The 14,083-nt window shown below is 49.8% G+C and overlaps 1 protein-coding gene across 2 annotated transcripts in view; it reads left to right on the forward strand.

Annotated features, from left to right (window-relative positions):
• Window positions 1-14,083, forward strand: part of LOC146835071 (vitamin D3 hydroxylase-associated protein-like) — a 338,024-nt gene that overhangs the window by 133,776 nt on the left and 190,165 nt on the right. For both annotated transcript variants that reach the window (XM_085602735.1, XM_085602736.1), the window contains one exon: window positions 13,944-14,069. In XM_085602735.1, the coding sequence (XP_085458861.1) occupies window positions 13,944-14,069 (126 nt within the window). The remainder of the gene's footprint in view (window positions 1-13,943; window positions 14,070-14,083) is intronic.

The raw sequence follows: 14,083 nt of genomic DNA on the forward strand, positions 1-14,083 counted from the left end.
AATTGCTGGGGGGGGATGAGGTTCAGGATGGCATCGCAAATTGTTACTCAGGGTCCTTGGGGTCTGTAGGCGAGGGTGCCTTATCGTGGTCTGTCGGTTTGTAGTAGGAAGTTGAGGTGTTTCATGAAAGGTGTGGGGTTGTTGTTGGTGATGGTGCATCTGATGGTTTCCTTGAAGATGATAGTGACGCATCCACCTTGTTTGATGGTGCGGTGTTGTTGTATCATTTTGTAGCCTTCTGGTGTAGTGGTGGTGATGTCAGGTTTTGAGGAGGGGTTGAGCTAAGTTTTGGTGATGAAGGCAACATCGCTGGAGAGGGTGGCAATGGTGTCCAAGATTTCTGTGGTGTGCAGAGTGAGCGGGCATTGAGCAGGATACATGGAGCAGTTTTGGGATGTTCCTTATCTTTTGGGCAGGAGCGGTGTGCGATCTTTCGTAGGTTGTGTCGCAGGAGAAGTGGCAGTGTTGGCAGGTGATTGATCTTTTGGTGGATTGTGGGGAGGAGTAGATTCAGCTGATTCATCGTCTGGTTCCAGGTCTAGGAGTTCCTTGGGGACCTGGCACTAGGAGTTGTCAAACCGGTGGTGCGTTGGCAACCCACCCGTTGTGCGTATCCACTGCATGGCCTCCATTAGTGGTCCTGGTGGATGGTCCAAGTACAGGAAGTGCAGGAGCAGAGAACAGCAGGCAGCAAAGGGGCAGCAGGCAGTGTAAGGACAGGTGAGGCAGGCAACGCAGGGACAGAGGCAACAGGCAGCGCAGGGGCAGCAGGCAGCACAGGGACTGGCAGTAGGCAGCATAGGGTCCGGAGCAGCAGGAAGCACTGGAGCAGCAAACAGCATAGGGACAGGGGCAGCAGGCAGTGTAGGGGTAGCAGGCAGTGCAGGGACAGGGGCAGCATTTAGCTCAGGGGCAGGGGGTATAGTACCTTAAGTCAGGGGGAACAGGCAAAAGAGGGGTGGCCCTGCCAAGCCTCTTCTGGGCTCTGACGGGCACGTACGGGCCTGCCCTTTTTCCCAGGCTTAACCCAGGCCTTTGTCCCGCCCATGCCATGATGCGGGAGCCACAGGCAATCGTTATCCTGTGCCGGAAGGCACTAGACAGTGACTTCAGGGATGATGGGAATTTCAGTCTGGTCAGGTCAGGTCCAGTTGGCTGGCATAGCCGGGTGGTGGGAGGGGGTCTTCAGGCGCTCTCTAGCGATGGGGCAGGCAGGAAACAGGAGGGGAGACACCTCCTGCAATGAAGGTCGGAAGGTGGCTTCCCCTCTAAATATAGACAGTTTAAAATATATAATTAAAGATCATGTTATCCTTTTGAGCCGGTGTGTGCTGTGTCTTGTTATTGTAATAATCCTAGCTGAAGAGGAGCTAGAGGTGGGTGTTTCATATTTTTGGGAATTAAATTACTATGTCTTATTTCATTTTAGTTTTCACTTAACTTCATTTATTTTCCCTACCTTCTTCTCTAAGGCAATATCTAGCCCAAACGCAGAGATCTCCAGAAGTAGTTTGAAATGTATTTACAGTAGTGAATCTGAAAGAAACACGTTAGTTAGATTCCTCACCTTAGAATATCCCCAGGCGTCAGACTGGATCCGGAAGATTTTTCGTCAGCAATACCCCTTGCGCGTCGCTAGGCGTCGTCTGCGGCTCCGCGTCCGTCGTCGGCGTCGTGCGCCGGGATGACGTCGTCGGAGTACTTAGACGCCGCCCTCGCGCGCTGACGTCAGTTCTTCTTTTTTCCGCGCCAGTAAGCGCAGATCCGGGAGAGCTACCCCTTTTAGTCTTTTTTGACTAAATCTTTTTGATCATTTTTGATCCTTGTCTGTCGACATCTGGTGCCGGTAGGATGCCTGGGTTCAAGGCTTGTGAAGATTGTCATCGACTGATGTCGGTGACCGATCACCACCGCCGGTGCCTCTACTGCTTAGGCCTCGACCACGACGCGGAGTCGTGCAACGACTGTCAGGCCCTGACTTCGAAGGCTAGGCGGGAGCGGTCCCGCAAGCTTCTGGAGCTTCGCCACTCGGCTCCGCGTCGTGCGCGATCCCGGTCCAGGAGGAGGTCCAAGGATCGCTCGCGGAGCCCTAGCCGACGCCACCATCGCTCGTCGGGCTCCAAGTCGTCGGGTAAGTCTAAACACTCTAAGAAGTCGAAGCGGCGACATCGCTCTTCGGACTCCCCTCGCCGGTCGCGCGACTCGGCCGAGGGTCCAAGTGGTTCCACCCCCGCGGCTCCGGCGGAGCCGCAGGTGCCGCGTCCGCCCCCATACCTTCCGGTCCCTGGGGCTGACGCGGCGCCGGCGGAGATCAGTGCCTTCCTCTCGGCCATGAGGAGCCTGGCCCCGCCGTCGACGCCCGCTGGCGCGCCTTCGGGCCCCGCGGACTCGACTGGGCGACCTCGCGTGCCGGCGGCTCCGGCCCCGGCGCCGTCGACGACTCCGGTCTCGACGCCGCAGGTCCCCGCGGGGCCCTTGCCTGGGCCCCAGTCGACGCCGGTTGACCTTGTCACTCCTCCACCGGCGCCGACGCCTGAACCACCGACGCCGTCACCGGCGCCGCCGACGCCGACGCCCGTGACGCCGACGCCCCGGTTTAGCCCTCATCCGGACCCGACGCCGGCACGGCGTCCGCCGACGCCGCATCCGACGCCGCTTGAGACCTACCATCTCTACAGTCCGGTTCCGATCATTCCTCCTGTTTATCAGGAATCGGAAGAAGGGGGCGACTGGGAGGGGTTCGAGGACCCTCTGGCTGTTCAGTCACAGCTTTCTCAGGACTGGGCAGATGAACTGGGGGAGGCCAGCGGACTGGACACCTCGCCAGACGCTGGATTCACTTCTCCTCCGACCGTGGCTTCGGAGGAGGGTGCAGCATTTTCTGTGGTGCTGCGCAAGGCGGCTGAGGCCCTTGGGCTCGAGTTGCCTGCCGTGGCTGTGAGGACCAACATCCTCACTGAGGTGCTTCAAACCTCAGCAAGCTCCACTGAGCCTCTGCTGCCGTTCAACGAGGCCCTCACTGACGTTCTGCAGGGCACCTGGTCCAAGCCCTCCACAGTTCCTCCTGTGGATAGGAACGTTGCCAGGCGCCACCGCCCTGCCCCGGGCGACCCCAGTTTCCTGTCCCAACACCCCACCCCCGAGAGTCTGGTTATCCAGGCCTCTACTTCCCAGTCCTCCTTCCCGACCGCTCCGCCGGACCGGGATTCCAAGAGACTCGAGCAGTTTGGCAAGAAACTGTTCTCGTCCCTTAGTTTGGGCCTGCGGTCCTTAAATACCGCCTGTCTCTTGGACCGTTATTCCCATTCCCTGTGGGATACGGTGGAGGACGTGCTGCCCCTGTGTCCGGAGGAGGTCCGGACGCGTCTTACCCAGGCTTTGGCCGATGGGAGGGATGCAGCACGGCACGCCATAAGATGTGGGCTTGACACCACGGACTCGCTAGGTAGGGCGATTTCCACCACGGTGGCGCTCCGCCGCCACGCCTGGATGCGGTCCACGTCATTTTCCGGGGATGTCCAGAACACCCTCATGGACATGCCCTTTGATGGCACTCGCCTGTTTGGTGAGAAGGCGGACAGCGCGCTGAACCGTTTTAAGGACTCCCGGGCTACGGCCAAGTCCTTGGGCCTCTCGGCTCCGCGGGCGCACACCTCCGCTTTTCGCCCCTTTCGTGGCCAAGGAAGGGGCGCCTCCTCACGTCCGCAAAGCCACCAGCCGCAGAACCAACCTGCGCGCGGTCGCGGACGTGGCTTCCGCCGTGGCGGAAATGGAGGACGACGTGGTCAGCCCACATCCACCCCGGCAGCATCCGCCTCAAAGCCTTCCTAGTCCGAGCTTTCAGGCCCATACCACGCCAGTGGGCGGCAGAGTTCGCCATCACCTGCTCCACTGGCGGTCCATAACATCGGACAGGTGGGTGCTGCAAATCGTCCGAAGGGGCTACTCCCTCCCCTTCGAGACGACCCCTCCAGCCATGCCACCACAGCACCACCGTATCTCGGGGGATCATTTGGATCTTCTCCGCGAGGAAGTTTCGGCTCTCTTGGCCAAGGGGGCCGTCGAGCGCGTTCCGGGTCCAGAAGTAGGTCGTGGTTGTTATTCCCACTACTTTCTGGTTCCCAAGAAGGGCAAGGGGGGCCTGCGCCCTATCTTGGACCTCCGGAACGTCAATGCCTTCCTCCGAAAGGAAAGGTTCAAGATGCTAACGTTGGCTCAGGTTTTAGCTGCCCTAGACCCTGGAGACTGGATGGTAGCGTTGGACTTGCAGGACGCATATTTCCATATCCCCGTCCTGCCGGCCCACCGGCGTTACCTGCGGTTCACGGTGGGCCAAGAGCACCTTCAGTTTACCGTGCTCCCCTTCGGCCTCACCAGTGCCCCTCGGGTGTTCACGAAAGTGATGGCGGTGGTCGCAGCTCATCTGCGCAGATCAGGGGTCCCAGTCTTCCCCTATCTCGACGACTGGTTGTTGAAGGCGGGCTCGCCCCAGGCAGTCGTCTCCCACCTCCAGACTACGGCGGATCTCCTGCATTTGCTGGGGTTTTCCATCAACGTGCCGAAGTCACACTTGAGTCCCTCTCAGAAGCTCCTCTTCATCGGAGCGGTTCTCGATTCGGCGCAGTTCCGGGTCCATCCTCCGGAACAGCGGGTCCGGGATATACAGGCCCTGATTCCCATCTTTCGGCCTCTATCCCGGGTTTCGGTCAGGCTAGTGTTGCGGCTTCTGGGGCTGATGGCCTCCTGCATCCTACTAGTGCATCACGCCAGGCGGCGCATGCGGGCTCTGCAGTGGGACCTGAAGTTTCAGTGGGCCCAGCATCACGGCAACCTGTCCGACCATGTCTTGATCTCGGAGGGTACTGCACAGCAGTTGCAGTGGTGGCTCACGGACCGCGAGTGGGTCAAGGGCAAGAGCCTCTCCCTTCCCCAACCGGAGCATGTCGTAGTGACGGATGCGTCCCTCCTGGGATGGGGTGGCCATATGGGAGAGGCGGAGATCAGAGGCCTCTGGTCTCCGGCGGAGTCTCGTCTCCACATCAACCTGTTGGAGTTGAGAGCGATCCGGCTTGCACTGAAAGCCTTCCTTCCCTCTGTCAGGGGAAGTGTCGTGCAGGTGTTCACGGACAACACCACCGCCATGTGGTACTGCAACAAACAGGGCGGGGTGGGGTCGTGGACCCTTTGTCAGGAGGCTCTGCGCCTCTGGACATGGCTGGAACACCAGGGCGTCACCCTGGTGGTTCAACATCTGGCGGGCTCTCTGAACGCCAGAGCAGACGAACTCAGCCGCCGGTGCATGATGGATCACGAATGGCGTCTGAACTCCGAAGTGGTGCACGGCCTCTTTCAGCAGTGGGGAGAGCCTTGGTTAGATCTATTCGCCACCGGAGAGAACGCGCAATGTCAGCAGTTCTGCGCGTTGGAATTTCCAAGGCGGCACTCGCTCGGCGACGCTTTTCGTCACGAGTGGAGTTGCGGTCTGTTGTACGCCTTTCCGCCTATACCACTTCTGCCCAGAGTGCTGAAGAAGATCAGGCGCGACCGGGCCCAAGTCATCTTGGTGGCTCCGGATTGGGCACGAAGGTACTGGTATCCCGAGCTACTCAGCATGTTGACCGATCCCCCGATACGTCTGCCCCTTCGGGAGGATCTTCTGTCGCAGCAGCAGGGGACGGTCCTCCACCCGAACCTGTCCAGCCTCCACCTCCATGCGTGGAGATTGAGCGGCGGCAGTTGATGCCATTTGACTTGCCTCCTGAAGTCTGTGATATCATTCTGGCAGCCAGGCGTCCCTCCACAAAGTCGGTATACGCCTGCCGGTGGAACAAATTTGTGGCATGGTGCACAGCAAAGGCTGTGGATCCCCTTTCCGCCCCTCTTTCTGAGGTTCTCCTCTTCCTTCTTTCTCTGGCCCGGCAGGGCTCTGCCCTGGGCACCCTGAAAGGTTATCTTGCTGCCATCTCCGCCTTCTTGCGGCTTCCTGATCAGCCTTCTCTTTTCAAGTCCCCTGTGGTTACACGCTTTCTCAAAGGCATTACACACACGTTCCCTCCTGTCCCTTTTGTAATGCCTCAGTGGGACTTGAATCTGGTTTTGACATTCCTGATGTGCGCTCCCTTCGAGCCTCTTCACAATTGCCCTCTTCGTCTTCTAACTCTAAAGACTGCTTTTCTGGTAGCCATCACCTCGGCTAGACGGGTGAGTGAGCTCCAGGCTTTATCTTCAAAGCCTCCTTTTCTATCTGTTCATCCGGACAAGGTTGTCCTTCGGCCTCGTCCCTCCTTTCTTCCTAAAGTGGTGACTCCATTTCACCTTGGGCAGTCTGTCACCTTGCCCACCTTCTTTCCGCCTCCGCATCCTTCCAAAGAGGAAGAGAGGCTCCACCGTCTGGACCCAAAACGTGCGCTCTCCTTTTATCTGGACCGCACAAAACAGTTCCGGGTGGACGACCAGCTTTTTGTTGGGTACGTGGGCGCTAAGAAGGGGAAAGCTGTGCACAAACGCACCATCTCTCGGTGGGTCGTTTTGTGTATAAAAATCTGCTATTCCTTGGCTAAAAAGGACCCTCCTGTTGGGCTGCGCGCCCATTCTACTCGGGCCACGGCGGCTACTACTGCCTTGGGACGGGGAGTCCCTTTGCAGGACATCTGTCAGGCGGCGACGTGGGCTTCGCTACACACGTTTGCCAGGCATTATTGCCTTGACAGCCAAGTCCGGAGGGATGGCTTCTTTGGCCGTTCTGTCCTCCAGGACTTTCTGGTGTGATCTTGGTTCGCAGACCCACCACCGGGGATGGTATTGCTTGGGTATCTATTCTAAGGTGAGGAATCTAACTAACGTGTTTCTTTCAGATGAACAAGTTACTAACCTTCGGTAACGATGTATCTGTAAGAAACATTAGTTAGTTAGATTCCTCACCGACCCTCCCATCCTCCCCGTTCTGCGAACTGACATCTAGGGTTAAGGTTATCCTTTTCAGGCCCCTAGATTTTATTTTTGGCACCAGTGTCGGTCTTTGCATGGCTCTGCGTTCCTGGCGCGGAAGGCTATGTACAAGAACTGACGTCAGCGCGCGAGGGCGGCGTCTAAGTACTCCGACGACGTCATCCCGGCGCACGACGCCGACGACGGACGCGGAGCCGCAGACGACGCCTAGCGACGCGCAAGGGGTATTGCTGACGAAAAATCTTCCGGATCCAGTCTGACGCCTGGGGATATTCTAAGGTGAGGAATCTAACTAACTAATGTTTCTTACAGATACATCGTTACCGAAGGTTAGTAACTTGTTCATTTGGTTGCAGAATTTTTACCCCCTTATCTTCGGGGCGGAGATTTGTGAGAAAACCTAAAGGGAGATCTCTACTTGGAAATGCTGAATTACACCCATAAAGAGATCCCCATCTAGCCGTAATGGACTTGCCGAGCTCTCCACACAAATTACAAATGCTTACCTTTGTGAACAGGGCCCTATATCAAGAGATTCACTCGCTTTGCCCTGAGTTTAATAAATAGACTAAAATATGTATCTAATTTAAATTCTTTTTGCAGAATGACAGCCTAAGCCTGCCCATGTTAAAGCCTTGGTCCAGAACCAGTTCTGTGAACTAGAGGGCAGCACCAAACATGGCCTCTTTTATGACATGGGACTAGTGTTAATAGTCAAGCAGATAAGTTTTCCCTTTTTAGGATGGAGTGTGACCCACTGCTCACATTGATGTAAAAGTTCCACTTCAATAAAAACACCCAGGCCCATGTACCAACGTTTTGTGTGCATGTTGTGGGCATGTATGGTTGCTAGGACCAGAGTAATTTAGTTTAGCATGGCATATGACGGAGGATGCATACAGTTTCCCATGACAGTGAAATTGTATTGACTGTACTCTTGAAGTTGGAGGGTAGAGACCAAGACAATGAATTTAGGGAGGATGCAGACAGAGGTCCCTTTTGAAATGCATTCAGATCCTTTCAGCTATGGACTGATGATTAAGGACCTTTTAAAAAGTCTGACCGGCAAAGTGCCATGTCCGTGACCACTAGGAGACCACCGCAACTGTGGCATTCCGATTGCTGTATTACGAGTTTTCTGAGGGGCCAGCGGTGTGGCTGCGGCGACATGCAGAGGTGGGTAATGTAATTCCATATATATCAGTGCCTGTGTGTACATTCCAACTGCATATGTGCACACATATGCATGATATATGTGGAACAATACCATCTACTTATTGCAGGAGTACGACCCATATGTGGCAGTCCCAGTAATGGGTACATGGTACCAAGGCACTTAACCTGTATTTCGCCGAGGATGGGGTCATATCCCCCCGAACTGCAAAGCCACGTCCTCCCTCGACCAGAAACAAGCATCCTGGGACCGGTTTCAGGGAATCGCCCCTCGTCAGCCAGCTTAGCTTGAATCCAGTGGGGCAGTGAGCACCTGACCCACTCTAGGCATACCCTTCAAACTTAGGGTGACAAAAGCAAAAGTAACAAATGATGAACGGAATGCTGAACAATGCAAACATTCACCCCCAGTCACAAGGATCTGGGTTTAATCCAGCGTTCTTTTGCTCACCATGCCACTCCAGTTGGGACCCAGCCAGTTTGATTTACTCAGCATTCCGGCCATCATTTGTTGATTTAGACCTTTATGTGGTGGTCCGACCACCATGGTCGGCTCGTTGGGAAGCCAACTCATAATACGAACGGCCGTGATGCTCCTTTGTACCACCCAATGGAGGCTGTCATCCCCCAACCATGACCCCGGCAGTCAGTGTGGTGTTCTGGTGGTCCAGCCGTGGTCTTCGTAAAGCACATCTGCTCAGCTCATTATACAGTGGACAGTTCACCACTGCTGGACTGTCACCACCAGGATGATGGTCCAGGGACTGTCTTAATGAGGCCCTAAAGTTTCATGAGCACTGCCATATGGCAAACGGAAGGGGAGGAAGGGTGAGTCAGAAGTTTCTGTTATGAGTAGCAAGAACCGTTCTTGTTAGGGCCTTCCTTTTTATTTGTCCCTAATTTCTGCTTAAGGTAATAGCAGCCAAAGTCTCCACATTTCATTTTGATAAATGTTGGATATTTCTGCTTGAAGCCAGTACCATTACTATCTGCTGTGAGAGCCATCACTTTGCACAAAGGCTATATCTACACTATAGCCCAAAAATTACAATTGAAGGGGAACCATGTCAAACCAGATAATGGATCAACATCCCCGTCTAGAAAATGAATGTAAAAGTGGAACCCAAACAACCCCACTTTGTTAAAGTTCCAACCTACTTCACTGACCAAGGAAGGGCATGATCCGTAGAGTACTTGAAGTGTTACTGTGATGCCAAGGCTGGTGGCTGCATAACTTTTCAGTCTCCCAGGGGTGGTGAAACATCACATGAAGTCTGCACAACTTGTTTTGGAATCTAAGTGTCTGCCTACCACCTAGAAGCCTGCCTGTCTGCCTTCTCCAGGTAGTAAGGAGCCCACTCTCTGGAAGGGACATTGTCCAGGAGGAGGAGCCAGCTGCATCTCATTGTGTGGAACATACAAAAGACGCAACAATGTTTGGTTGCGATGTTTGTAGAGCCATAATATGATGAGCCCTAAGACACCAGTGACAAAATACCCCAATCACCATGCTGGTGACCCAGTAGGTTTTTCCTGACTTGTGATCCCTTAAACAGAGTCTGAAATGTGGTCAGGAATCATAATTATGACCAAAAGATGGTGTTTTGTTATTCCTGGACAGCATATTAACATGCTGAACACTGATAAGTACACCTGCACATGGCATGGAGATGAGATATGTTAAATTCGAATTATCTGTATCTACAGGATATATGAGTTCATGGTTCACACCTTCACATATTCTTTGTGTTTTTGATTCAGCAGAGGAAGAGAGAAATTCTGTTTGTATTATTATGTGGTATTTCCCTCCTACAGAGTCCCATATAAATCAGATTTGGGCCTTTCAAGATGACAAGATATTGTCAATAATATCTGTTTTTATATAGCACTTCAGATCACATGTCTATGGTTTCAGACACTGTCAGTAACACATGTTATTGGGATCCAATTTAATATAACTGAATTTATTGATATTTAAATCTTGCTGCATTTCAAACTTCGACCTGCAGATCACTGCATGGCTCAGTGGTATGAGTTCAACACACTGAGCCACCTTGTTGACTGTCTTAAGATACAGAAAATATGCTGTTCGCAAGTTCTTGGTAACCACTAGCTTCCCTTTGCTCATTTAACATGGTGACTGGCAGATATGGTGCCCTGGGTCTGTCTCACCTCAAATCTAGTTCTTATACACAAGAAGTAACCTCAGTTCTAATTCCTTTCGTACATTTCTTGGATTCAGGAAGGAAGCGTTCTATGTCAACACCTGAGGCTTCAGGTTCAGTGCTGTAAATGTGTTGTTGGCCCCAAGGCTCTTTCTACCACTCCTTTAACTTTATTTTAACATTCTTTTAAATCAGTTTAATTTAAATTGTAACTTAAATTAAAAGTAATTTACCTTAATAGTGACAATAACTTGCAACCAAGCTTATAATACATCAGTAAAACTGATGCTGTAAGGAGGGGGCTAAAATGGAAATAATATAATTTATGGAACTCACAAACATGCATAAAAGAGCCTCAAGAATATTTCCAGGAGGAGATGCTTGCCATGAACAAATATCAAAAGTGCTGCTCTCAGCAAGGCCATATGATCTTTTTGATTTGATCTGGTTCTACTGGATTACAACACAGGATTTTTTCCCATGCATCTGACTTTACCACACATAACTTTACCACACAGGAAAGTATAAATCGTATTGTAATTTTTGTTTTTGGGAGGAGTCCTCCAAAACACAAATTTGTATAACATAACTTGTTTTTATTTGTATTGGGGGTAACCACCCCTTTTGAAATTACCCTTACCTCCCTATGCCTCTAGCCCAATACAACCCTAAAACACCCCTACCACCCTATACCCTTAACCAACCCATAAACCCCAAATAGTCTTACTAACCTATACCCCAAACTACCCCTACACCCTAAAAATACCCTTATCACCATATGCCCATACCTACCTCTAAACCCTAAAAATACCGTTCCACTCAATACCCTTACCCACCCCTAAATGCTAAAACTATCCTTACAAACCAATACCCTGAACCTCCCCTAAACTCTAAAAATACACTTTCCACCAAATACGCTTACCCACTCCTAAGCCCTAAAAACTCCTTTACAACCCAATACCCTTACCCACCCGTAACCCCTAAAAATACCCTCATAACCCATTACACTTACCCCTAAACCCTAAAAATACTGTTACAACCTATACCATCACCCACCCCTAAATCATAAAAATACCTGTTTGCACCTAATACCCTTACCCTGCCCTAAGCCCTACGAGTACCCTTAACACTCTATAACCCTACCCACCCCAAACCCATAAATGTCTGGGTGTATGTGTATAGATATACACACACACACACACACACACACACATACTTCCCTTAAATAGACTTACAGTACATAGTAATGGTATGCGTGGTAAAAGACCCAAAAATGCATGCGTTGTACGTGCATGCATGTTAAAAGCTGTGTGGTTAAGGCACTGCATGGTAATTGCTGCGTTATAAAGGCTGTTTTCCAACATCACCCTCATTTCCCTTATTTCCCTCCAGCACATCAATCTATAGACAAGGACAAAGAGATTAAGTTGGATAAACAACAACCTCCAGCTCAGTCAGATATGGATCTACTCTTACACATGGGCTGGACACATTTTCCTTTCCAAGATGCTTCTTTGTCCGAAGAACACCCTTCTTATACCAACTCTATGTTCAAGGAGGTTCTGGATTTTTCTCTCCAGTTAGAATAGACCATGTTAAATATCTTTATTCAGATTCTTTCCATGAAAATGGAGTTATATCTCTTATTTACATTTAAAGAGGATCTTCTTGACACTAAGCCACTGAAATGGAAGAAATCTTATTCTTTGTTGGAGTTAATTGACATTGAATTACCAATGATGCAAACTATGTACCTTAGGACAGTTTGACCTATGTACCATGTATTGCTTTTTTCTTAATGTCATGTTTTTTCCAAGGCCTTATGGAATTTGACAGGTATGTCTATCCCTTGCCCACCCATAAGATCATAGGATTCCACTTAATCAACTTTTGAAAGATTGGAAAGAGACAACTTAATAGGCTCTGCATACCAGCTTGGAGACAGTTGATGTGGTGGTGACGTCTGTAGAGTCTGGTGGAGTCCCACTACACTTGGCTTGAAGGCGCTGAACTAAACTTTAACTAAGGAGACTTAAGGTTGGTGCACAGAGATATGCACTTTGATCACAAGAAAGCACAGAGCTCCGTATTTTGCCCTGTGTTAATCCTCCAGCTATCTTCCTTCCCCCAAAACTGCCAAAACTTAAATCATGTAGTGTAGAAGCTTAATTATCTGTCAGTATTCTAGTGCACAAAAAGTAAAATCATTCCAAAGCAATCCATTGCAAGATTGGTCACTAAAGGCCTCGTGTATTAAGGGTTTTAGCGTTCGCAATTTCAGTAAATCAGAGGGTTTGTGAACGCTAAAACCCTTAGCGATTCAGAACGATTTGGAAAAGGTTTTCTGAATCATTAAATGGGTTTAGGAAATCATTACGAATCTGTATTTAAAAGGGTCTCGCTGTTGACTTAACCACCAACATCTTTACCGCAAGTAGGAGAGCCACTATTAACATAGAATCAATGGAGGCAGTTATTTGAATATTTAATTGCTATTGGTGGGGAGAAATTTACCTTCTTCCAAGATTGTGCCCTGAATGCAACTAACATTACCAAGTAACAGAATTATATAGTGAATGAAGCAAAGAGTAACTGTTCTATCAATCTGCTGCAGGTTTCTGTGACATCACAGAAGACAAGACCGCATGCAGTCTTGTGTGATGCCAGGGAACTTTGGGCCTGATTTACAAAGGTAAACTTAGACCAAAAGTCAAAGTTTAAACCTAAAGTCTAACTATACTACTACTAAAGTTAGACTTTTGGTCTAAGTTTAGACCAAAAGTCTAACTTACACCAAAAGTCTAACTTTAGTAGTAGTAAAGTTAGACTTTTAGTCTAAACTTAGACCAAAAGTCTAACTTTAGTAGTAGTAAAGTTAGGCTTTAGGTCTAAACGTAGACTTCAGGTCTAAACTTGGACTTTTGGTCAAAGTTTACTTTTGTGAATCAGGCCCTCTGAAAGTACAAACTTAATCTGATGTCACGCTTTTGCAGGTACAATATTTTTGTAGATCAACATACACAAACACAGTTTCATTTACACTTTCAATAAAGACTGTTGTTAGGAAACAAAGCAAGATGTTCATGCATGAGTACATCTATTTTAGTAGAATCCAAATATTTTGCCAAATTCTTGTGAGCCTCCACTTTTTTCTGTGCAATGTAGAAACATTTCCATCTACCACTTCTGCATGTCTTGATAGAGACAAGGAAAGGAACCAACATAGTGTTCTCAGATGGCTCTGTAAGCAAAAAGAGCAGTGTGATGTCAGTGAAAATCATTTTACAAACTAGTAATTGCAGGGTACCAGGGGGATGTCATCTCGCAATACCAGCAATTATGCAAGCAGATTTTGCACGCCACAAGTATTGCGCAACTCAAAATCTGGGTATTGGATTTCAGAACGGCACCAGTTTCTATACCCTGTAAAATATGACAAAATGCAAACTATTTTAGCAATGTAAAGGAATATGACCACACAGCAACTTAATCCACATGTTTAAAGATCTCATTAGATACTTGAATAGATATACCATCGTTGGAGGCTGTTTATACCTGAATGTGAATTAATTGTTTGCAATTCACTTAAAAAAAAAATCGCAATATAACACATTGGCTTGTTCATACTCTATACATTTGTATCCTGTTTCCCTCCAGGTCTACTCAAGTTCTGCGCCACTTAGGATTGGATACTATGACTCAGATGGCTATAACATGCCGGTTCCATGTATGAGACGAGCAGTACAGGAAACAAAAATACTCCTTGAGAAGGCTGGCCATACGGTTAGTACATGCTG

Source organism: Triturus cristatus, chromosome 4_2, assembly GCF_964204655.1.
Source record: "Triturus cristatus chromosome 4_2, aTriCri1.1, whole genome shotgun sequence".
Lineage (NCBI taxonomy): Eukaryota > Metazoa > Chordata > Amphibia > Caudata > Salamandridae > Triturus > Triturus cristatus.